Here is a 24,644-nt window from a genome sequence, read left to right on the forward strand (position 1 = left end):
TTAGTCTTAAATTTGCTTTAGTAGGTAGGCAAGAATAGTATAATTAAGCCTTATAAAGGATTAAACGTAGGCTTGTATAATATCTCGAAGCTATAGTTGTTTCCTTTCTTATAAGAGTAACGGGGTAATTAATAGAATTAGTTATTAACTTGCTTGCTAAATCGTTAGCGATTAGGTTAATATAGCCTTTTTGCTATCGTCGGCGTAACCTTGTATTATAAGTCTTGATTTCTCGTAAGGTTTAGTTATTTTACTTTTAACTTTGTTAACGATATAAGATCGGAAGATTCGTATGTTTTAGTACTTTCTCTTATTAAACTAGGTAAATTTAAATACTCTTCTAGCGATAAGGCTATTAATCTCTTATTTAGTTAACTATTCGAACGGTTTGCTTAGTATAGTAATAATACCTTCTTATTATAGTTTGATTACTAATTCTTTGTTTACTTACTTTTTAATCGATAGGAATATTTATTAATAATCCGGGTTATTGTTAAATTCCTCTATAAAGTAGGCGATTAGTAGTAGTCTCTTCTAGGGTCTGCTTGGGCGTCTTCTCGGTAGCTTTAGTACTTCTTGCGGTTCGTCTGGTTTACTACCTCTGCTAGCGACAATAATTTCGTCGCGTACTACTTCCTATTATAGTATCTTAGCTTTAGGTTTTTCTTCTTCTAGTATAGCAATAGAATTAGGTAGTTGATCAGGATCTTTATAATATAGTTTGACTATAGTAAACCGGAAGGTCTTTAGACTACGTAGCATATCGATAGTATAGGTTTTGCCGTTTATAGCTACTAAAGTAAACGGTCTAGTCTAGCCTTTCTTTTCGCGCTATACTTATACTTACGACCGTAGTAGTAAATTAATAATTAGCTTTGTATTAAGGCTATTACGGGTAGCGATAGCTTCTACTACCTGTCGCCTTACGTAAAGTTTACATACTTTGCTTATTGCCTTCTTAATCGCTTTCGCTTGCTTTATAACTTCGGGAGATAGTAGCAAATCGTTAGTAATTCGTAAGTATAAGCCGAATACTAAGAGTATTAGTATTATTCCGTTTAGGCTAGTAGTATTATTAACTATTTTAACTATTATTTAAAGTACTGATTCTAGCGTAATTATTAGGTCTTCTGCTTTGATGATTTCGTACGCTTTCCTTAGAAGTATATAGTATCGTTTAACTTTCTTAATACTGTTATAGGCTTTTATAAGAATTTCCTTGATTTTAATTACTATTCTTCTCGCTATATTTCGGAATTCTATTAAGTAGAAGTTTGTTCTAGCGTTAGTAACTAGCTAGTCTAGGGGTCCTTGATATATATCTATCTAGTAGAGGCGTAAGGCTTCCTAAGTAGCTTTCGTAGAAATATTTTTAAGGAACCAGGCGGCGTTAAACGTTATGGCAGTATTGACGACGTAGAGGACTAGTCTATTACTTTTAAGGTATATTACGTCGGCGATAACCTTATAGTTAAATTCGTAATCGTCTTATAACGTAAATTTAAACCGTGATAGCGTTAGTATATATATTTAGTATCGATAGCAGACTTTCGATAGTTGCTTAATTACTATAATTTTAACTAGGTAGCCGGCTTTCTAAAGCATTTTGTATAATCGTGTTGGAACGGTAGGTAGGAATCTCGTAGATAGTACGATATCCTTATAACAGGGTATTAGAGTAAGGGAACTTGTACTTATGAAGTAGGGCTTTAATAGTAAAGAATGTATAGGCTTATATTGAAGCTGAGTTGGTTGAGGAACTAATAGCTAGCTAAGGGAGAGAATTAGGCTAGTTATATAGTAGTATAACGTCGCCTATAATAGCTAATATAGGAAGCTATAAGCTAGGTTTAGTATACGTAAGTATATACGTCAACTAGCTTATAAAGCAGCTTATAAATCAGACTAGAATCTTCTTTAACTAAATAGACTTTTAGATAAGGTTAAAGAAAGTATTCCATAGGGATCTGAATATCATATGTTTAAACTAGCAAGCAGCCATTCTTAGCTAGTTACTTTTGTAAGTCCTACTAAGTCTTAAATAATACTAAATAGGATAAATAAGTAAAATAGAAGTATAATATACTTATACTTCTAACATTTTATTATAGTAAACTAGGCTAAATCTTGCTTAATTTGTTATATAGTATGTTAAAATACTCTGATTTAGTCTTTCTAAGGTTATCGCGAATGATTTAAGGAAGAGTAGTTATATTCTATTGCGTAACGTACGCTTATTACCTTTCCTTAGTCTTAAAGTATGATTTTAATTAGTTGATTATAGTCTCGAAGTTAGGCTATAGGTTAATTACTTTAATCGAGGCGTAGAAGTAGGTTTTAGCTATTTTTTTTAGTATTAGGGGAAGTACCTTGTTATATTAGGAGGTATAAATTCTTAGTATTTTATAGTAATCTATAAATACTAGTATCTTCTTTTCGAGTATATCGTATATATCGCTATTATATTTTATATCGTTAGGGTATAGTTTTGCGAATTCTGTTAATTACTTTCTAATATAGTTTATTAACTTATATAGTTAAAAGTCTATTAACGGAGAGACTATAGGATATAGCGGTTAGTATAGTAGTTGCTATTATTGTTATTCTTATAGAGGAGGTAGCTATAAGGTTAGTTCGACTCTTCCTTTTATATTATTAGCTATTGTTGCTAGTCTCGTAATCTCTTCGTAGAATTCGGGGTTTTTTATTAGAGCTTTTAGGTTGCGATATCTTTTAACGCCTTGTTCGAGTTTTTAAGGTAATTAGTAGTAGAATTCTTCCTTTTTAAAGGCTAATGCTATGTTTTTTGAGATTTTTTTACTATCTATTTCGACGTAGACGCTATTACTAATTAAATAGTTTTTAAAGAATTATAGGATTAGGGAAGGTATATTCTAAAAGTCTTTTTCTAATTAGTTAGCGAAATCAAGAGAAACTTCGTTTTATAGCTTAAGGCTTATAAAATTCTTCTTCTTATAGGTTTTAAATAGGAAACCTATATAGGAACTTAGTTACTATAAGCTAGCGTTTATAAGGTTGATTACTTAGTTGCTTTATACTACTAGATCGATTATACTTTCGATTTTTTATAAGATAGGGATTATTAATTAGCTTTTAATAGTAATGTTGCTTATAGGCGATCTTTCTTGTAAATTTCGCTTTATTCTAATAGTATAAAAGGATTACTTTTATTTAGAATCTTAAATTCTAATCCTTAATAGCGTTAGCTACGATTAGTATAAGATATAGGCTTAGAAGTAAGAGTTAAAAGATAATTCGGGATATTACGATTTTAAAAGGAAAGAATCGTAAAATCGGGGATTTTTATTAGTTTGTCGTTTATTTCTATCGGCGCCGTTCTTACTAATATTTTTAAAAGGTATAAAAGTATATATAGGTTTCGAATTAGTAAGGAGAAAGTTTTATTATAGATTCTCTTATAAATCTTTCTTTCTTACTTTAAGCTTTACTTCTTACTATTAGGAAGTTTAGAATCTAGTAGATAGTTAGCTTTATAACGCTTATAACTATATATATTTCTCTTAAGCCATAGCCTCGGAGGCGTATATATATAGCTATATAAGCAGATTACTACTAGTAGTCTCTGCTTGCCTTTCGGCGTATTCTTCTTCTAGTAGGGAGGTCTTTTATAGCAAGCGCCTTGCGGTTAGTACCTCGTCTAGGGATTTATTAAGAAACTAGCAGGCGCTTCGTAATTAGCACCGCGCGTAAGGGATAGTTATAGTTAGGGAAGTTGTTATCCTTTATAGGATTTGTGAATCTTTGCTTTTATAGCGTGAAGAGGTTAGAAGACTGTCGATTCGGTAGGTTTCTTCTTTTAGTAATTAAAAACGCGTAATAGAACGCTTTTGCTAGCGATAATTAGCTACGATTAACCTTATCCTGCTTAAGGTAAGCGTAATAGTCTTTAGGTTATTTAAATAATTAGATTGCTAGTAGATTCGAGGAAAAGAAGCTTTCTTCTACTAGTTTCCGTAGATCCTAGTTACTCTCGCTTCTTCTCTCGTTAGCATAAAATCCCTACTTTTACCTAGGCTTAGGTATCTAGTTTAAGAAGTCGTTTCTTCTAGTATTAACCTTGCTAATCTACGGTTTATCTATAGTAGAGTAGTAATTATAAAGTTAACTAAATTAATAGTAACTATAAAGTTTACTACTGATTAGTATAGGTTTTATAAGGGGTAAAACGGAATTCCGTTTGTTAATAATAAATAATAGTAAATTAGTTCTAATCGATGGTTTATGATAGTTGAAAGTGGTGTTGTTGACTAGAAGGTAGGGATATTCCCCCTTGGCCTGTTACGTGGGTCTGGGAGGCTTGGGCCTCTCAGCCTGGCGGGCGTGTGGCTGGAAGTGCTACACGACTCCGTATTCCAACTATCGCAACAGTATTGTCGTTGGAGGAGCATTCTTTACCGTTAGCAGCCTGGTCACATCGAAGTCCATGTCAAGGTAGGAAACAGTCATACGAGCAGATTTTCTCTAAACATCTCTTGGCTCAAACAAATTGCTCTTAGCCGTCGTGAGTTTGAGTAGGCCAACGCCGCCTGTGCTACTTTCTTGGATATTAACACTGGGAGTGGCTGTGATGCATGACCCTGGTGTCGTCTTGGAAAGACCATCACCGACGTTCAACAAAAGAGTCGAATGATAGAGTCAGCCGTTTCAATCCATCTTGACAGAGTTCTTCTAGAATGGAAGCTGTTACGATACACGTCTAGTTTGGTGTAAATGGGGCCCTCGAGTCATGGTTCCTTTGACAGCAGACAGCTTCAATGTTTGGCAGCTTGATGGCGTGACTGGAAACATTTAGTGCGACGTCATGTTTCTCAGGCATATGGTTAATTATGACTCGCATTATGCGAAGGTAGATGCTTTATTTTTGATGACGTAGTGAAAGTTGATGGCTATTTACTTCAAGGGTGGGTGTTTTCAAGTCCGGCCAGCCCAAGTATCGTGTAAACTTCTTGAACAAAGTACCCCGGGGCAATCGTCAAATTAATTGGGTTCCTCTACGGTCTTTATTTCTATGAAACGAGAAAACTTTTGCAGCGTAGATGGATGAGGGCCGTGAGCGTGTCGTTTCCCTCTCAGATAGAGTTTTCACGTTATTCGCCACATGCTTCACACTGGAAAGGCGGATGCACGTGCCAAAGAACCATATCACGGCGACATAAAATACAGGGATTGGACAAAACATTGGTTTGACCTCACTGACACGTGGCTCACATGCTGTGGTATATGCTCTGATAAGACGGCCGATCCTCATATGACAAGGTACTGTCGAACCCAATTGCAACTTTGATTCACGTCAAAATTTTGCCAAGACGTCAATGATGTAGACTGGACTTGCCCAAGCTCAACATCAATGCCTTGGGTTAAACCCAGCGTTTACGGTGTGAAGAAGGTTGAGATCAGCCAAAATTGCAATTCTTAATGCCTCGAGTCTCATTTTGCATCTGTATTGTCTCGTCAAAACCCCGATTACGGTAGGGATCCAACCCCCGTGAGCCCAGACATTTTCTCCTAAGGATTGGTGATTCCGCATTTTTCACTGCCACACTGTTTTGACGGCACTTGTACGAGCGACTTTCTAGCACGAGACATTGAAAAACATGCGCACAGTCGACAGTGACAGCGCGATATGAATGATCATCTTGGACCCAACAGTTCGCACCACAACGTCCTTCATTAACTGCTAACCGTGTGAGAAGACAGTTGCTTCACTTGTAAGTCGCCAGACTTGAATGTCGATTAATTAGCACCAAATACAAAGCGAGGAAAAGGCCATAGCAGTTTTAATCGGCAGTCTAGAAATAGGGGCTTCGTAACGAGGATGAAAAATGACAGTGTACGGTCCAAGATTCGGTCTGCGTCCTGCATGTAGGATGTAGCTTCACTCGGGTAGGTAAACTCAAGTCTAAAAGGTTCTTAGAAGTCACAGGGTCTTGCAACGCTTGAAAAAAAAGGGGACGACCAGAGCTGTTTGTTAATCCAATGGCCAGATACATTGGGGCTACTTTGATGTTGTTTTCAGGAGCGATTACTCAGGAAACCGAAAGAATGATTTTCCACAACTGATTTCAAGCACCTTGGCAGATCCACCATTCACTATTCGGAAATTCCGGTAATAAGACGCGGCAGTTTGCGACCCTAAAGCAATGGGCAAGGCAACAGCAGGATGTAATGAACTTGCTGCTGCATTGTTATGAGGTTTCTCAAAGGGACCCAGACTGAATTTGCTGGCGGCCAAGAAAGTGGTTTTAATCATGCGATGACAAGGCATGGCTCAGCAATAGCCGTTACGAGGAATCTCAAATGAACGAATGAACAAGCGGTCAATATAAAATTGTTGGGCAGACCCTCGTCACTCCGCGGCTTCCGACAAAGTCCTCGAAGCCGGCCGGCAGTAGAACAAGGAAGACTCTAGCTGGATCAGTAACCTCTCCGGCGGACTAGTGGCAATTCATCTAAGCCATCAGGCAAGGATCGGGGCCAGGCGTGGTCTATTTCTATGGGAGTGGCTCCACGACGATGAAGTACGGACAATTCTAAAGAAGGTCCTATTGTGTCACGATGCTCTCTGATAGGACGGTGATATGGTCTCTAAAGAAGCATGCATGCTACAGATGGCTGGGGAAGTGTCGAGGCCCTGTCGCTCGGCAGACAACATAGATGGCCGGTTCCTCGTAGGCAGTACTTTATACGTAAGCTTTTACCCTCGTCAAAGGATTTAGAAAAAAACGAAAGAGATAGTGATTAGCAAATAATTCAGGGGGTTTACACGACGTAGTAGGGGTCTCTAACATTGTCGCCCATATGATTATGATGTTCCTATTGGAGAAGGTAAAGACGCCCTTTGAAAGGTGGGCATCTATTCTGTCGAATGCCTGTTGGCGGTATCCGGAGTCATGCACGGTGATGGTTGTATTACAAGGACTTCTGGGGGAAGTGGCAAGCCGCCTTGCTTGCAGTGTGTCCACTCCCACCAGGCTGTGCCGTTGTGGGCATGTTTTTTTTCTCCTTCCCGCAGAAGTTGTTGGGGGCTGTGGAGACGTTTCAAAGTCATGCAGCAAAGGCTTGGCGGCGCCTTTATCGAAATCAACGCCTGCCAAATTACTACTGCGACTTTTGCAAAATAAGGAGTACGCAGTGACCATGTTCGTCACGGCGGCGTCAAATGCGAGCGCCTTCTAATGGAGCGGGCTGGTGTGTTGGACCATTCTCGGGCGTATCGCTCTTCATGCGTTGAGCTTTGGCCAAGTTTGCCTCCTGTGGGAAACAGCCCCCTTCTCACCGGGCAGACAATGGTAACCAGATATTTTTGGGTGAATTTTCTGGACAGGGATATCCGAAGAGATAGCAAAGATGTGATGGTAATGAAGCAAGGCGATAGCTTAACTGATCTTTGGCGGAATCAGACTTCGAAAACACCCTTGCTTTCCTCCTAATATATCTGCCCGATTTATTATATGGAGTGCCAGCGACTCAGATTACTGTGTACATAGTAGACGGCCATGTCATGTAATTCTCAAAAGTCCACTTGTTAGAAACGTGAATCCACATCATTGGCCGTGATAGAGTCCACGGTGAAGTCCATGACCCATGCGGTGAAGCATTCAATTGATACCAGCCCGAACAAGGGACCGGCGCCATCAGAGGGCCGTATGAAATCAATGGTGATATTTGTCCGTCCAATGGAGGGAAATGCTCGTATAGCAATATATTAAAAAGACTGATCTAGCTTCATGAACTGTATATAGGCTCAAATGTGAATGGGCACCCAGGTCAATCCACTCGCCGATTCGCGTTGGCAGCATTTTTGATAGAAAAGTGGTGCTAGGCGGTCGTTGGAGATTTCACCAACGCAAACAACAGACAGAAAGGTAGTCTACCTACAATGGACAAGGTCCTGGACACAGGATATTGCTTGATCCAAAGAAAAGGCTTGGATTGCGATTCGGTTACTTGTATTAGGGTAGCAATTAAGGCCTAGTGCCCGGTTCTTGTTGTTTCCCAATGTAAATCAGGAGCTGAAAAGGCCGATCCGCCTGATGGAATAGACGAGGAATAGATTAAAGATGAGATGACCCCGATTGATTATACGAAGTCGGTCTACCGATGAAACGACCTTTTTCTAGACTGCATCTGGTGCGGCTGGCCTGTATGTCTCCAGCATAGATATTGAACCCCCAACTTTGAGTGGATTCCAGCCGGGAAATCTGAGAGCGAGAAGAATATCGTATTCGTTCGTTTTCGTTCAGCTTTAGGGGATGGACGGTGAAAGGCCAATTGTAATAGGTGGCCGGAAACACAGCGCCCACTTAACGCCTCTTCGGACCGCAATCTCGGGGTGGGCTTGAAGAAGGACGTTACCCACTCACAATTATCTCTGTTGGTCTTCGGCCACCTCTGGTCGGATGACTGCAGAGCCCCGTACCGGGCAAGCTCAGGTCCCTTTTTTCATTTTCTTTTTTTTTTTTTTTTTCATGCCGAATGTGGCCCCAGCCGGGAGGCCTCACGGAGGATCGGAGGACCGCACGAACGGTTGTTGAAGTCGGCCGTCCAAGCCGGTTGAAGCAATGAGCGAAGCCTTTTTTTCCCAGTAGAGGGTGTTGATTCTACAGGAACGACAATGTGTACTCCATCCACGGTCTCGGCCTGGCCAGTTGGCCGATGACCTTGCCTTACCTAAGGTACCTTATGAAAATGTGCGCTGATCTGTGGATGATTGACCCTGGGCCAATATACAGCACTGATGGCCTGGGCTTGGCATCATCTCCTTTCCCGAAAGTCTTGGCATCACGTTTCTGGAGGTGGTATGGGAGAATGGACTAACTGAATATGGCACCACATTGGTGGGAAAAGGGGACTTTGGAAACTGGCACCAATAGTCTTGTTGGAGCGGGTAGAGCGATGGTATCCGATCTCCGCCCCATGTGTTTTTTTTTTTTTTTTGTTCCCTAGTACTCTGCAAATGTACCTGTGGATTATTTTTTACACCGCCCCAAAGGGCAATGGAAGAACGCCGACCGGCTGTTACGTTCTATTCCTATGCGTTCCGATTTAATAGGAGTCGGGATCAGATCCAACTAGAGATAAAGGAACGAGGCAGTTACCATTCTGGCTGGAGAAGCCCCCCTTGATGCGCCTCAGTTGACCTACAACTACTGTTACATCCACTCACACTCAAGACGGTATGAGTTGGTGATATATTGCAGAAACTGGAGATAGTGACCTGACCTGCATTGAACCCGGCGGGGTCGTACACAATTTGGACGGTCACAGCGCGAATAATTCCGTGTGTCCAATCCACCAGTGAATGGATCTGGCGTTTGGGATGGCACGGTGAAATCTGATCAAAGAAAACTGCTACTTTACCAGCTACACCCATGTTTGTCGAACCCTCCTCGGTGTTGGCAACGATACCCCCCGGAATTCCGATCCAGGCCCACGCAGGCCGGCGTAATATTGAGTGAACAATGCGGTGAAGGTTATGGGTAGGCGATTGCACCAGGCACTTAGTGGCTTCTGGAAAGTATGTCGCGACCAACACCACAGCTTAAGGATGGTCCCTGACCTGGTTGAAGCAGCGACCCACTAACCTTGCCGTGACGTTTGGCAGATAGATTTTTTTTCCCTTCCTATGTAAGCTTTTGCCAGGATATCAAGCGATGTATGGAAAGGTAAGATTCAGGACCAGAGTTCAGGAGTAAGGTACTGCAAGTAATCGAAAAGAAAGCACCCTGGGGTTCATTGACATCCCCGCAAATAAGACAGCTGATTGCCGGAAAAGAGGGGAAGAGAAAGCAAGCAAAGCTGAGAAAAAAGAAAGCGGCGCGCACCCAGTTGCTGGAGGTCACCAGCGCGCATTGCCCGTTTCCGCGAGACTGGGAATTATTCAGGACCGTGGTAACGGGTCTTATCTAAATGGAGGTGCCCCAGTTCATCTCCCCTCGATATACAAGCACAACAAGGGTGGTGGCGAATGGGAGCATTTCCCGTACACTAGCGCCAATTGCTGGCTCGGAAACAACAGCGGATTATGGCCGATAATTTTGGACGACCTTTTTTTTTTGTCTTGTGTTCACCTTCACCCTGAGGTTGGGTAATGTGACCTCAGATAACCAGCTTCAAACCCTCCCCCCAGCTTTCCTAACTGGGAATGCCCCACCCTTCTGGGCTGTTCTTTTGGGCGCCCACTACCCCTGTGACAGCCCCTGACTTGTTTCATGGGAGAAGAAGCAGAGTGCCACTTTTTAGACAAATACGAAATGCACACTTACTTGAAGATAGAGTGGGCAACAAGGTAGCCTAGACTGTCCAACTTTTCATGGATGACGCTTATGCTCCCCCCTGGGCCGGTGGGCAAATTGGTGCTGCAAATGGCCCCCCCCAGTCGTACTCCGTACCTTGCCCAGCGTTTGCCTTGACATGTCAAGCCGAAGCAGTTATTCTGCCCCCCTCCCTTTGATCAGAGTGACCGGTTCCTGCGTAAGGATCGCGGCTCGCCGAAGCGTCTGAACCACTCTCTGATATCAGTGTGGATCATATCGACAGGGAAGGAAGGCTCTGCCCGAAATTGCATCGGTCCTCATCGTGCTTGAATCCCTCTCTCTGTCTGGGCCACACCTCCCAAAGAAACCCTTGCGCTTCACCTGCAGCGGCGCCGTCCATATTGCACTCAATCTCACTCAACCTCACTCTCCAACAGGCATTGTGCTGTGGAGCGAGTGTTGTTCTGGATGGGCCTCAGTCCTACCTTGGCTAGCCCGGGGGGAAAGCTTGTGTCTATGAACTGGTTCAAACTACCAGGTTCCACTCGGGGGGGAGAGGTCCTTGGCTGAGGGATGCGGATTGCAGCAAGAGTCGGGAGATTCTTTGCTCTGGAATTCTAGATATAAGAAGCCGTCAGATGCCCGGGCAATATTCCTTTCCTCCTCATCCTCTCATCAGCATCTCCCGCAACCGTCTCTCCTTTACCAATCCAACTACTCACATTCTTTAGCCCTGGTGGTTATTCATTCGTTGTTACAACACATCCAAATCTTCCAACTCTACCGTGTTTTCTTAAACCAACCACTACTTTCAAAATGAAGTTCTCCGCTGTCCTCGCTGCCATCTCGGCCTCTGCCGTCATCGCCACCCCCGCTGCTAAGTCCGGCCCCAACGGCGCCGGTGCCATCGAGAAGCGCGCCTCCTTCCCCATCCCCGCCTCCAAGGGCACCGTCACCTACAAGGCCGCTCAGTCCGTCAAGGGCACCTTCGATGGTGGCCTGAAGACCTACGGCCGTGGCGTCAAGTGCACTGGCCAGGCTGAGGGTGGCGACAAGGACGCCGTCTTCATCCTCGAGAACGGCGCTACCCTCAAGAACGCCATCATCGGTGCCGACCAGATCGAGGGTGTCCACTGCAAGGGCTCCTGCACCATCAACAACGTCTGGTGGACTGCTGTCTGCGAGGATGCTCTCTCCCTGAAGGGCAACGGCAACGCCAACGTCATCGGAGGGTAAGTTCAACAAACAACTCCCTTTTTCATACCAGAACACTTGCTAACTCTACCTCCACAGTGGTGCCCGCGGTGCTGAGGACAAGGTTATCCAGCACAACGGTCTCGGTACCGTCACCATTGACGGCTTCACCGTCTCCGACTTCGGCAAGCTCTACCGCTCTTGCGGTAACTGCAAGACCATGGGCAAGCGCACCGTCGTTGTCAAGAACGTCAAGGCCTACAACGGCAAGATGCTCACTGGTATCAACTCCAACAAGGGTGACACCTCCACCATCACCGGCACCTGCGCCACCTCCGTCAAGGAGATCTGCACCGAGTTCCAGGGCACCACCCCCGGCAACGAGCCCAAGAAACTGAAGAGTGGGCCCTCTTCTGCTTGCAAATACTCTACTCTCAAGGCTTGCTAAGCGTCTCGCCTTTGGTAGACTTCCTCTTGGGTCTCCGCCGCAAAAGGGCCTCTCTTTGGCGGTGCTGGTGCAACTTCTGCACTCTATGTCTCTGGGAGACCGAGTGAACTTCATTTTTGGTTAAAGAACGGAGGAAGGAAGAAAACATTTCTTTCTGTGGTGTGTAAGCTGATGCGCATCACTGGGCCCCTTGGCCATTCAGTGTATATATGAACGTGAGGTCTGTGTATTTATAGAATAGAATCCTCATGACTTTACACTTTTATCTGTCCGCTATGCCAAGTGATTGAAACATTTGAAAAAACAAATCTTTAAATCGTCTTTTTCCCCGCAATACGTTCAAATAAGCATCATGATCCGATCCCCCTCCATGCATGCCATATCCCCCCCGGGTGCCTCCACCGGGTTGAAGTCGGCTACCCACAAACTCTAAAGCTAAGACTCCGGGCACGGCAATCACGGCACACACGGCATCACGGCAACAACGGCAGCCACGGCACACATAACCGAGCCAAGCTGGGTTACGCGTCGACTTCAAAGGCCAAGACTGCTCGTCACTCCTGGTCAGTCCCCAAGAATAAATTGAGCCTGGGAGCCGCTTTTTCTCAGACTTCGATTCTGGGCTTTTTCGACTGAAGTCTTGGCTGCCATGTCAACCACGGATACCATCGTCGATAGCCCCGAACCATCGAACGTTCCTCACGACGAACAATGCCGAATCCAAGTTCCAGCACTACGACTTCTTATAACCCACGCTACTGCTCTTCACTCGACGATATGACGAAGTAAACACGCCACCAACACACGACGCTTGACCATCCAACCGATGCATGCCCACGCCGATACCATAATGTTGACTCAAAATGTCCTGACCTTGCATGTCCGCCTTGCTGCCGACTGAACGGATTGCCCAGCGCTTCCCCTCAAAGTTATAAACCGACTGAGACTCTCCGAACATACACTCTTGCCGCTTTATTACCTAAGGACCTTCGTTCTTTATTGCTTGTGAACCACGGATCAAGAAATTCAAGCATGAACCTCGGCTTTCTAGGCATGTGACGGTTATAGAGATGAACTTCACCTGCCTTCGATCCCAGTGAACCCCGGACCTCATGCTCGAAACACCATGCTTACCTCAGCCTCGGTTCTATCACAGCGGATGGCTGGCCAATAAACTACTCGATTCGTACGACCAAGGTTTCATGTCTGGATTATGAGTCTGGAATTTCTTTCCTGGAGCTAACGTTCCCGATGCAATACCGGTTACTAACTACCAGGTAATATACTACTAACCCCACACATCTCCCGCCATCGTCTACTCTGTTGCTGCGACAATGACCACATACCTACCACGCAGCCGTTGTTCCATAAGCCCTTGGGGCTTGCACATAGCGGGGGTTCTCGTTGAATGATGACCTTCTTTTGATTTGGCATCCCTATAAGCGGATACAGCCGCATTAACTTTACATCGCGTCATAACAAATATGAACTGAGCAAGTAATCCATCTACTTCTAGAAGGCGGGGGCCCTGCCAGTATTTGAATCTTGCTGACCAAACCCTGTATCAAAAAACACACTACATGTAAAGAGATGGCCTAGTGTAGGGTGCACGTTGGTAAGGTCTTGGGAGCGAATGTTTCTGCTTCAATCATAGTTGATGGTAGCTTTTTTAACCAAGGTACCTTTCGGATAGTACCTAGAGTAGACAGAGCCTAACACGAGGCCTAGGCGTTCTTCTAGACCCTTCTTGAGTTTTCCTTTGGGCGCGTATGTCCGAAGTGAGCCCTAACATCATCCTGAAAGGGCGCGGCCCCAACCTGGAAGTGATCTTTGGCACAAAGCTCAAATGTCATGATTGCCACAGGGCCGCCGTTGCCTCCGAGACGTTTAGGACTGAGATCACCCACTCATACTCCCTTGTTCGTCGAGGATGTCCTTGCTATCCATGGACGTACATATTGCTATAGATTCGATATAATATCAACTGATTTGCATGAGCAACAAGCAGCGATAGAAATGTAGAGGACAGGGCAGGATGTCATCAACGACTGATTCATCAGTTCGTTGAGGGGTTTACATTGCCTAGGGTCGGGATACAAGAAGTACAAAACTAACAATTCTACCTCAGCCATAGTTGGAGATCATGGATGTGAATCGATGAAATAGAACAGTTTGGATGCTATCAAGTCAGGTTAAGGCAGGCTCATCTGCATCTTCCCCAGCCTTTCAGATGCGACTAGTCGTCACCGTCTCAGGCTGGTCTACATTCTGAAGACAATAAAAGGAGAAGCAGATGATGGGTATGGCTATGCATTGCAAACCGTGAGCGAGGTAGTTAGCCGGGGAGCCAAGGGAGGTATGGCTTAGCCCGCTGGTATCTGCATGCCATTGCTTCAGAGCTGAATGGAATCTAGCTGCCCAGCGCCAGGCGCTGTTGATATGGGTTATGTTATTCCAAGTGCCATATATAAGAATCAGACTCTTATACAGCTGCGGTCTCTTGACAACATCTGGGTCCAGTTGAGCCTGTAAGCTGTCAAACATACAGCTATTGAACACTATTCCTGCATGTCGCCGAGTGACCGAGGAAATAGCAGTTTGACGTTTGAGATCATAACCAAGAGCGGCTCCATGTTTTCGATACATCCACCACATTCTCTTTTCAAGATTTGATACAAGTCAAGCACTATGCAATGGGGTTTAACTTTTGAAGTCCATACTGTGCCCTTTAGGACAACCCAGGCCATAGCTTACAATCACCAAGTGTGAACGCGATGAAAAAGAATCGGCACTTTCATTTCTGGAACATTTCAGCTTCCTTCATCGTAAGTTTAAAGACACTTCTACAGTCATCATCGGTTAACTTTACCCACGTAGCACATATCAAAGCCCTTCAATCCCCCAAAATCCTGTGAATCTGAAGCAAAGCAGAATCCCAATGTGTCTTTGATTTACAGTCTCAATTGGGACTTTGTTGTGTATGACTTAGCATTCTAGTAAGTCTTCTGCTTTAACTCATGGTGGTGTTTATCATCATGAACGTCGACTTGTCCACCAAAGCTTGTCCTCGAAATTGCAGGGCAGACTCCATCCACTTTCGACTGGCCTGGTTCAAATGGCAGACAGCGTTGTCTCGAGAGGCGAGGGCCTCTCGTAAGTAGACAGTGAGATTTCCATCAAAGCAGTGCCCAATTGCCAGTTTTGACGTGTCCCTGACCAAGAGGAACAGGCATGCAAGAATCTGCATCGGATCTCCTTCGGTGAAGAAACTGGCAAAATCCTCAACCATGTCGAATGTGAGCCTCCATATGATGACGTGAGGGAGCCACATCGGGCCCGCTAGTCTGAAAAGAAGAGGCATTGGCTCTCGCGGCGCGGTTCCCTCAGGTACGGCCCAGTAATCGAAGAGGTCACAACAGCCGCGCACCAGGTCGGTATTCAGTTCCAGAGCTTCTGAGTAAATCCACAACAGGCATCGGAATCGTATGACAGACACATGGAATTGCGCTCCGGCGTCCCGCACATGCCAAATATACTCTTGCAGGGACGGAAGTGATGATCCTGAGATCGTCCACAAAGTTTGACGATCAGTATGTGCATCTATAATTGACTGCAAGAATGTTGTCATTCCGGAGTTTCTCCGACCATTCGCAAACCTGGATTTAATTATGGATGCCAAAACTGCCGGTAAGAAGTCTTCGCCCTTCAATATTTCAGCACGGCGCTTTAGACCCTGGACGATGGTGCGAAGTCTCTTGGTGCTTGAATCGGCGAGGCCACCCCGTTTGGCAAAATCTGGCCACTGCTCGTTGCAAAGAGTAATCCGTCGAAAATCCTGGATTTCTGATCTATCATGATGACCAGCCATTTGTGGGTGAGGACCAACCTCTCTTCTATTTTGCCGAATCAACGCTTTCATTTTTTGTTCAAAGAGCGCCTCCTGATTCTTCATCTTATTAGGTTTATTTGCACCCAGACCAGACATAGCCTTTTCGAAGAACATTCGAACGTTTGTTCCCCGAACATCCTTCAGGGCTATTGAAGTGACTGGATCTGGTTCGTCGTCGAAGGAGTCCAGAAAACGTGCGGACAGCCCACACATTAAACTGTATAATGGTTGGATTATACTTCCAAAGCAACACTGGAAAGGTTGAACATACCAGAACATTTCCACGCTGATTGGACTTGACCAAGGATTTTTGCACTTAGGACAGAGATCGTTGTACACAGTACGGTTCGGGAAAAGCATGCTCATTTCAATTTCATCCCCTTCTTTTATCGCGTCTTCCCAGGGAGGTACACTGGGACTGTTGGGAAAGAATGTCATCTCGGTGGTTTTGTTCCGCAAGAGGTAACTTCTGCGTTCTACAGCCAGGCATGATTGGTTGCCGGCACAGAATACATTCCGAATGAAAGTTGCCAAGTCCTGTGTCAAGTTAACTATGGTTTCAATGAGATATTCAAGAACTACAGAATCGTAGGTTGAAATAGCTGAGAAGTGGATTTAGAGATGCCACCTACAGTCCAGCTTTTGACGCCTGCCATTGAAACTCCGTGAAGCTTGGATCGAGCATCCATGAGAACGAATTTGGGCCCAACAGCTGGGGCACTTGACAGTCCAGCCGGGGGGCAGGGATTTACAATGCGAATCGTTTGTCTGATAGGATGTTAGACAAGCCGGTTAGTCTTTTTCTACCTGGAGATATACCACTCACGCAGTTTCCAAGTCTATGATGAATTTAATCATGCTGAACTTGGAGTTGAGCTTATGACAAATTCCGTTGAGAATCGCATCGTGAAAAGGCCACCGTATCTTCTGCCAGATTCTCCGAAACCCTCTCCGTTGGCGATTGCTGCCTAAGGAGGGCTCGAGTTTTTGGATCCGTGAGATGAACAGTTTCAAAAGCTTCTTGAGTGACTTCAATTCGAAGCGAAGAACCGGTTTGATTGTGTGCCCTTCGGCTTTCAGATACCTGCGCAAGTAGGCGGTTGCGTTGGCAAAGGACCTGTAGGCCTCTGCGTGCCCCGCAAAGCCGTCCACGGCCTCGCCCCGGAGGAGGCTGGCACACCTCACGAGACTCTCCAGGATTAGGGCACAATCACCGATTCCGATTCCGATAGCCATTTCTTTGGACTTGATTTCGCCTGCTGGGCTCCAGTGGCAGCTGGCGTGCGTTGTAGCCGTGTGATGGGTCAAAAGACTCGAGTATGGAGATAGGATTTGACTCCTGGGCGATCAATTTTGAGGGAAAATCCGTCACCTTTTATGTCTCATTTTTCCCAATTATAATTTTGTAAGCTTTGTGAGCTCTGCTGCAACGCCAACTCATATCCTGACCGATGCCCCGACTGATCTGCAAGCTCTCGCTTCAGGACGGGCAGCAATTAATGAGTATCGTTCTATCTAATTCTGGCCGATGGTGACACTGCATATGGTAGTTCTGCGTGTTGCGTTGGAAATCAGGCTTTCATGCAGTTGCGGTCATGTGCCAAATCCGGAGTCCAATGAGGCAAGTACAACTTACATTGGATACTGCACCGGCTGGGTTCTGGCCCCGAGGCAGATTTTTGAATCTTGCCATCAAGAAGGCAGGCAATTGAAAGTTACATGGAGCTAATGCAGAAAGTTGGTATTGGTCGCTGATTCGCGAGATTGTTTCTGCACATTTAATTCTGGACTTTGTCAAGCCCGCAGCAAGCCTGGGGAAGCGGGGCAGATATTCAGCCTTCACTCTGGTCTCGATATCTCGACTGTACAAGTCAGAAGGACTGAACCTCTAGCACCCTACGTATCTTAGCAGGCTTGTTCGATAGATTCACATTGGGTAGTTCTGGGAACGGAAGATGTTGATTATAGTGACTCTGTTCTTGTAACAAGCTATGAAAACGAAGTTATCTCGTTCACCTTCAGCTCACTATGTTGAAGCGGCGATGGACTTGGGAACGCGTGAAGACGACTTTCCCATCAATAATCATGAACTACGGCAATTGCATGGAGCGATGGACATGACGCAAAAGTGCACTTGCGGAACGGCAGATCAATGCGGTGGAATTGGCAGGCTCACAATCATGGGCGTCTGTCGGGGCATTGGAACGGCGGCTGCACTGGGATGATTGCCGTATCAGTAACACGTCTGACATACGCCAACTCCTAGATATTCAGCTAGCAAGACAAGCATTGTATCCCATAGATCTCCACATCTACACCCAGATGCGCCACGCGGTGTGTTTATCGCAGTGGGTCCACGGTACCTAGCCTGCTTGAATTATTCCGTCAATTCATAGAGATCCGCTCAAGGCGCCTTTTTTGCAAGAGCCCATGGATAAGCTCAAAGTAATCCGGGATCAATATAGATCTAATCAAGAGGAATGCGTTTTCGGAAAACGACATCTTGGAAATCCAGAAGAATGGAAGGTAATACTCGATATATGGGAACCTGATGCGTCTTTGGGAGACGCTACGACGATTATGATAGCACCAAATCAGGTTGTTTTCAAACCGGTCGAGCAACATTAATTTTGCCCGGGAAATAGAGTATTAGACTGATACTGCTCGCCCCCTGACCTAGTAGATCTAAGGTTTTTTGTTGGCGAAATTGAACCCGCTTGTTGTAGTGGTCGAAATTTCGGGTTAAAGTGGCTCTGTGGCCACCCAAGTTGTCGGCCCCTGGTCACCAGGCCTCATGGGTAGACGACCTGAACTACTCAAGTGAGGGGGAACTGCAAGAGGTATATCTGTTCCGTTCACTTCAATCCTTGGGCGATGAAGAATGATACTGTTTAGTTGACTACTTTAGAGGCCACATGCACGATGCTCAATGCCGTTGTTATATTCTTTATTTCTCTTCTGGTCCGCTTGCAATGTTTTCTCCCCGCGACAGGACAAGAAATTGGATAAAAAACATCCCCTGGTAGATTGAGTGCGCGGTCTTCCAAGGAGTCAAGGTGATTTGCAAATCATGGGATGGACAGCAAAAGGTTCACAAGCACAACTGAATCGTGAGAGCAGTGTTCGCATGGAATTGGGAATTTTGATTTTGCCAGAGAAATAATTTACGAGAGTAACCCTCCGATAATTACATATCTTGGGGGCTCTGGCACCCTATCTTCAATGGAAGTCGCCCACACTCACCACACACTGATTCGGGGATGGATGATTTGTCCTCAAGTAGAGACTGGTGTGGGAAACATACTGTCAGCGGTTCGTTCTGTCAACATCCTTCCTGATTTCCTTACTGCAATGTTCAATTTGTAGACGTGCTGGTTGATTTGTCAACCAGTCTTGATGATGGCAAGATCCGTCGAGCAGCTGCCATTATAACTCCATACCAAAAACTCGAAACTTCGATGATAAGTCTGAGACGTCCAATGTTGAAGTTTTCCAAGCTCCAGAACAGCTTCAGAGCCAGTATCTGGCCCATATATCGTGTTCTTCCTTGGTGCCGCGGAAGGAAAACTCAACCTCGGTGATGTCTTGGAACCCTTCCTTTATCTTGGGCTCTTTGAACCGTGATTTGAAGCCGTTGAAAGCCATCCTGGGTAGCGCTACCCTAGACTCGGGGTTAAGCTGCATAGAAGTAAGCACATGCTTCTGAAGTGCGGCGTGATATACATACAGAAGCGTTCATGGATCGTACGGCGTCGTTGTGCTCGCAAATGGTTATCGGTGTCTTGAGCCAGATACATCTAATGGGAACATTCTGCTTTTCAGCCAGCTGAACCCAAACAGATCTCGTATCGGGATCTGCGTTCGTGTTATCTGCGACCTGTCAATACGTTGCTATAAACTAGGCCATGGTGCTTCACTAACCTATGGCAACGGATTGGCCAGCGCTCAAGAACTCCTTGGCAGCCTGAACGCATTTCTCGCGGCTATGCAAGAGGTCAGCACATCTTTGAATAGAAGTAGCACTTGGAAACGCACGTCTTCAGGATGTCTTGATTTACCCGCTCATATCCCAGCGGCTTGAGGTGCTTCCAAAAGAAGGTACTTTTGCCGGCGCCAGGTGGCCCGCAGCAGATCACAATATCTTGCTTGTTCTTCTTCTCAAAGATAATGTCTGATGAAGGCTTAGCATCTTCAGGAAAGGGGTAGTGCACCACATCGAAGTCTCGGACAAAATCCCGTGGCTTTTCGCCAAGGAAGAACTCTTCGGGCGTCTTGTACTCGATGCCAATGTTGTGGGCAAGATTCCGATCGGAACAGCTGAAGTCCTTTGCAGTACCTGCTGTGTTATTACCAGCAGACTTGACTGTTGCTGTTCGGCCACCTGCGTCGCCGACGAAAACACTTTGCTTCAGATCCACCTCGTCAACGAGGTCATAATCTTCGCAAAGCTCTTTCCACATCCCTGGCCGCGGTTTCCTGTAAAAGTCTTTCTCTGTTGCAGCATATACAGTAATCGGAAGGTCGAGCTGTGTCAAGACAGCATTAACTTTCTGTTTGAATGCAGAAACCCGGTCTTTTGACGATGACTTGGGGCCTTTTGCCTTCGGGTCTGGATGGAGAACAAGTCCCGCCTGGTTCGACAAGACTACCACGCGATACCTGGTCTGGTCAGCTTGGGTCGCAAGCTCATTTGTTCACGAATCCTACCCCTCATCGTTGTATAGTTCCCTTAGTCTTCCTGGCACAGACGCATGCCACCACTTCCAGTCGTTGCCGCCGTCCGCATGCTTCTTCCCGGAAGCTGTTGTAATCAGGGTAGAATCCTGAGCCGCACCCGTCAACATTTTTCTGCTATTGCAAAAGCGAAAGTTGGTGTCTGCCATACCAGGTCGAATGCAGCGACTTTTGTTCTCTTCTTCGATTCGGTAGGTGGGTTCTCCGGTTCATATCGACCGACGAGAAGTGTTGCCGGTGTATCATCGTCTGGGGCGCGTTCGGTCCATATCGTACGGTCTTTGGGTTTCTGAGATGACGGTTTGAAGAAGTTTGCGACAGCGTTTTCTTGAGAGTTTCAGCGTTGAAATGCGCAAGTAGGTAGGATCATGACTTACGGGTAGTTCCGCTCTGCACCTTTCTCTTGACTGGCGGGGGAGAGATAGAGTCTCTCTGCTTCCGCTTCGGGGCAGAAGAGTTAGACGACGACATTCTTGGACTCGGGTTGCAGCCTTTGTATGGTTTCAGAGTGAAAGAAGTCCGATTAATAAGAAATGCGATCGACAATCGCATATCGAAGCGGCTCAGATACGGTTGTCTTGGTGGGGCAGTAATTAAAGAAGGCACCGACCGCGGCGAGAACGCGTCGGGGGAAGGCACGGTGACGGGTGAGCATGTGACGTGCCACGTGACCTTATTTTGCGATTGGATCTCCACGATAACGCCGACCTTCAATTCACCTCACCGACGAACAGCCAGGTCAATTCAGCGTCTAGAGCAACCCTTCTTATTCAACACTGTGCAACTCTGCATCTCAACATCGCCGCAATGTATGAGTTATTTCTCACGACGCTTGTGGACGACGACGATATTCAGGCAGCATGCTCAGTCTTGGGTGGCCTTTGCGCCATGCCTGCGTGGCAGAGCCTCCATCGCGTCCTCTACTTCAAAGGTCCTGCTAAGCCTGGCGGTATTTCGAACCAAAACTCAATCGCGAAGACTCCCCGCAAGGATATCCAGATCTTGTGGAAGGAGTTACATCAGCAGCTCAGCCGTCAGTCCTACATCATCCAAGCGCGGTATGAGGTCTCCAAGGACAAGGACTTCGGCCCGACCGCTCCGGAAGTGGACTTCAACACTCGCCCGGGTACTCTCCGTTGGACCGATTTCCCTGATCCTCCCCAGGTTCGGTCGTCAGTTACACAGCGCAAGAAGACAGAGATTTGGGATCAGCGAAACCTTCCCTCGGTCATGAAGGACAACAATTACCAGTGTGTATACTTCAACAGCGCACAGTAACATGCGTACTGACCCAATGCACAGATTCAAGAGTGAGGCGATTGAGGAGACGTATCAGTTTTTCAGAGACGAGGTTGAGTTTTGTCTCTCGAGACACTACATTCTTCAAATGAACGGGGATGGCGCTCCTCTAACGCAACTTGCACCATGGGAGACATTCGCGCCCGCCGATCCAGGACGGCGCTGGATGTTCCTTATCAAAGTCCATGTCCATCAGGACAACAAACCAGATGAGATTCTCAAGGCACATGAGCACTTGGCTAGCATTCGACGCGAGCTTGAAGGTGTCTTTGACTTCAAAACGTTCGACAGACGTATCCATGATACCAGAGTAGCAGTTGAGATGCGGAATGCACCGGCACCCCTACCTCAGGTCATGACTGTTACCGACCAGCGGTAGGCCGCATATTTGAGATGACCTCAAGTGATGAGGACATTCGTGTCATAACGAAATTTAAAGAAGGAAATGAGGCACTTAGTCTCATCCTACTTAATACTCCGCCGGGGACACTGTGACAACAGCAGATCCCCGTCGCCATGCTATCAATTTCGGGCTCTCCCGATTACTGCTGCAAGGCTTAGGCGGTGGTTACATACGCTAATCGAAGGCCATTCTGTCGTCAACTATTTGGGGGAGTATCCTACAAATGGCATGGACGTTGAAGAGCTACACTGGCCTAGATGAAGGCATGAAGCATCTGCGCTTGTAATTATGCGGGTATGGATACATCTATCCATATCGCTAATTACGGGCTGGAATCACTCTGGTGCTCTCCATCAATATTCAAGGGAAAGCCAGGAATTATTGCCGGCGATGAGCAGAAGAGGTCGAACAAAGAAAAAGTTGCATGAATCAATGAAGCGCCAGTGGATAGGAAAGAGTGGATGAGAAAGCATTTATCAACAACACCAGGAGATGATGTTGGACAATGGAGTCCACCCGGTTCCAGAAGTTTTCTCAGGCCAAGTGGGCCGACTTGTCTCGACAATAGTAGCTTACTCTGGGCTTAGAACTAGAAGCTAACTTGGGACATCAACAAGCTTATCTCTCCGCTTAAGTGTCATTTTTTTCGGGTTGACGTGCCGGTACTCCTCCTAATGATCTAACCGAACTGCTAGCATACCGATATATCGAATCGGCAGTGAAAAGTTTCAATCCCTTAATAGGAGATGTTGCAGGCTCCTCCAGTAGCATGGGTACAAACATGCAGGTATTGTGAGCCAGGGGCCACCTACCAACCTAGATCGGTTTGCTTCCATCTGACCACTCACCGGCGGCAGCTCAGGCAATCTCCGTCTGTGATCTCCGCTGCCTGTGAATCTGTTACAGGCCCGCAGGTCAGTGGCAGTAAATGTTGAAAATTTTCTTCTCCTTCGTTGTCGTCGTCGTCGTCTTCTTCTTCCTGCTCCTCCTAGTGACTGTGAATGACGTATAACGACGATCACTACTCGCCCGTGCATAGCAGTAATAATTGGGGTTATTTCCTTTTTCTACGACATCAACCGCCCTAGGTTTTGGTGGTTGAATGGGGCCTGTCAATTCACTACATCCTTATTCCATGTAGAGGCGCTAAAGCGAAAGGCCTAAGTTTCAAGCTGATTAAGTGGGCTGCACAGTCAGCAAAGCGCTAACGTTCTTTTCCGGTGTGGCAATAATCGGTTAAGAAAAAAAAAAAATAGTCGCCCAAGATCTAGGCTCGTTTCATTCGGAAATGATGCTTTCCACTCTCCACATATTATTATTTTTTCTTTGGAGAGGACCTACGGTGCTTTCCATCAGCTCCCACCGTTCGGAAACTGACAGAATCTAGCGAGGTGTTCGGATGGAATACAAAACAAGAACAGGTCAAGGCGCCGAAGTACCACGTAGTAGATTGGCGCCCCATTGAGAAGGGAAGCCATCACGGTGATGTGCATTAACAAGCATATTGAGTCAAGAGCGGCTGTGAAGCGAACCGGAATGGCCCTTTGGGCTCCTTTACTCGTAACGCACGTGTACCTGAGCGGCTCGGGCTGGGCGAATCCTGTCAGGGGACCCCCTCTACGAGCCACTCTCAGTGACACAATCCATCGGCCACCAGGACTTTGTCACCCATGTCAAAGACGACGATCATTAGGTTGCTCTGGGCCAATCGGAACAGTTCAAGCCCAAGATTGCTAACCAGAAAGTGTTCTTCTGTGGGACACAGAGAGCACGTAACGCCCAGCGGGAAGATCTGGAGATTCTTAAGGTTTGCGCTTCTCTGCGGCAGCCAAGCAAAACATATTAACCTGTCAACGTCAAGCCAGATTGACCCGAAAATTACCTCGCAATCTTTGACAGCAACTCAAAGTCTCATCTGACCTGTTGGATGATCTTGAACATCACCCGTTGTTGATCATGTTCATGTACAGTGGCGCCAGGGGTACATGCTGTTTGTGTTTCAGGTTCGGACGAGCAGCCCGTGATGTAGAGGGGCAACGAACCGGGGTTGGTGCTGGTGGTTGGCTCGGTTGACTGCCACAACGAGGTAGGCCCATCAAGGGGTTAAATTAAGCTTGGGACTTTGAGGTCAAGTTTGGACGGATTACTCCCAAAAGAAGCCTGCGAAAAATGAAAAAGCCGCAGGGACTGGACCAAACCGACCTGGGCCCGTTTACCGCGCAGTCAACCTGCAAGGCACACATCCCGCAATTTAGACACGACAACGGTATCCCCACAACCTCAACCCCTTTAGAGACAATTCCTCCAATGGCGCTTCCTATCGCAGGCCAGAATGCGGCCAGGTCCGTTTGGAAACTCCCTCCAACCTGTTCCCTCTGC

General features: G+C 46.1%; 5 protein-coding genes across 5 annotated transcripts; 3 read left to right on the plus strand and 2 right to left on the minus strand.

Annotated features, from left to right (window-relative positions):
- Positions 1 to 11,114: 11,114 nt before the first annotated feature.
- CTRU02_211144 (pectate lyase) lies at positions 11,115 to 11,940 on the plus strand (the record flags this gene model as incomplete). Its single annotated transcript, XM_036720169.1, has 2 exons — positions 11,115 to 11,530; positions 11,592 to 11,940. 2 exons carry the CDS (start codon positions 11,115 to 11,117, stop codon positions 11,938 to 11,940), a joined length of 765 nt encoding a protein of 254 aa, XP_036587912.1.
- A 4,467-nt stretch (positions 11,941 to 16,407) lies between these two features.
- Positions 16,408 to 17,065, minus strand: CTRU02_211145 (nadp:d-xylose dehydrogenase; the record flags this gene model as incomplete). The annotated part of the gene is made up of 2 exons (XM_036720170.2): positions 16,408 to 16,597; positions 16,656 to 17,065. 2 exons carry the CDS (start codon positions 17,063 to 17,065, stop codon positions 16,408 to 16,410), a joined length of 600 nt encoding a protein of 199 aa, XP_036587913.2.
- A 2,274-nt stretch (positions 17,066 to 19,339) lies between these two features.
- On the minus strand, positions 19,340 to 21,115 carry CTRU02_211146 (DNA kinase phosphatase pnk1; the record flags this gene model as incomplete). Its single annotated transcript, XM_070205581.1, has 8 exons — positions 19,340 to 19,507; positions 19,557 to 19,699; positions 19,751 to 19,812; positions 19,865 to 20,168; positions 20,193 to 20,488; positions 20,537 to 20,652; positions 20,715 to 20,890; positions 20,941 to 21,115. 8 exons carry the CDS (start codon positions 21,113 to 21,115, stop codon positions 19,340 to 19,342), a joined length of 1,440 nt encoding a protein of 479 aa, XP_070060824.1.
- A 255-nt stretch (positions 21,116 to 21,370) lies between these two features.
- CTRU02_211147 (RNA polymerase ii mediator complex subunit) lies at positions 21,371 to 22,241 on the plus strand (the record flags this gene model as incomplete). Its single annotated transcript, XM_036720172.1, has 2 exons — positions 21,371 to 21,813; positions 21,866 to 22,241. 2 exons carry the CDS (start codon positions 21,371 to 21,373, stop codon positions 22,239 to 22,241), a joined length of 819 nt encoding a protein of 272 aa, XP_036587915.1.
- Positions 22,242 to 24,221: 1,980 nt separating this feature from the next.
- CTRU02_211148 (uncharacterized protein) lies at positions 24,222 to 24,338 on the plus strand (the record flags this gene model as incomplete). Its single annotated transcript, XM_036720173.1, has 1 exon — positions 24,222 to 24,338. The coding sequence occupies one exon, from the start codon at positions 24,222 to 24,224 to the stop codon at positions 24,336 to 24,338; it is 117 nt and encodes a 38-aa protein (XP_036587916.1).
- Positions 24,339 to 24,644: the final 306 nt, after the last annotated feature.

Source organism: Colletotrichum truncatum (assembly GCF_014235925.2).
Source record: "Colletotrichum truncatum strain CMES1059 chromosome Unknown Contig_0007, whole genome shotgun sequence".
NCBI classification, from domain to species: Eukaryota; Fungi; Ascomycota; class Sordariomycetes; order Glomerellales; family Glomerellaceae; genus Colletotrichum; species Colletotrichum truncatum.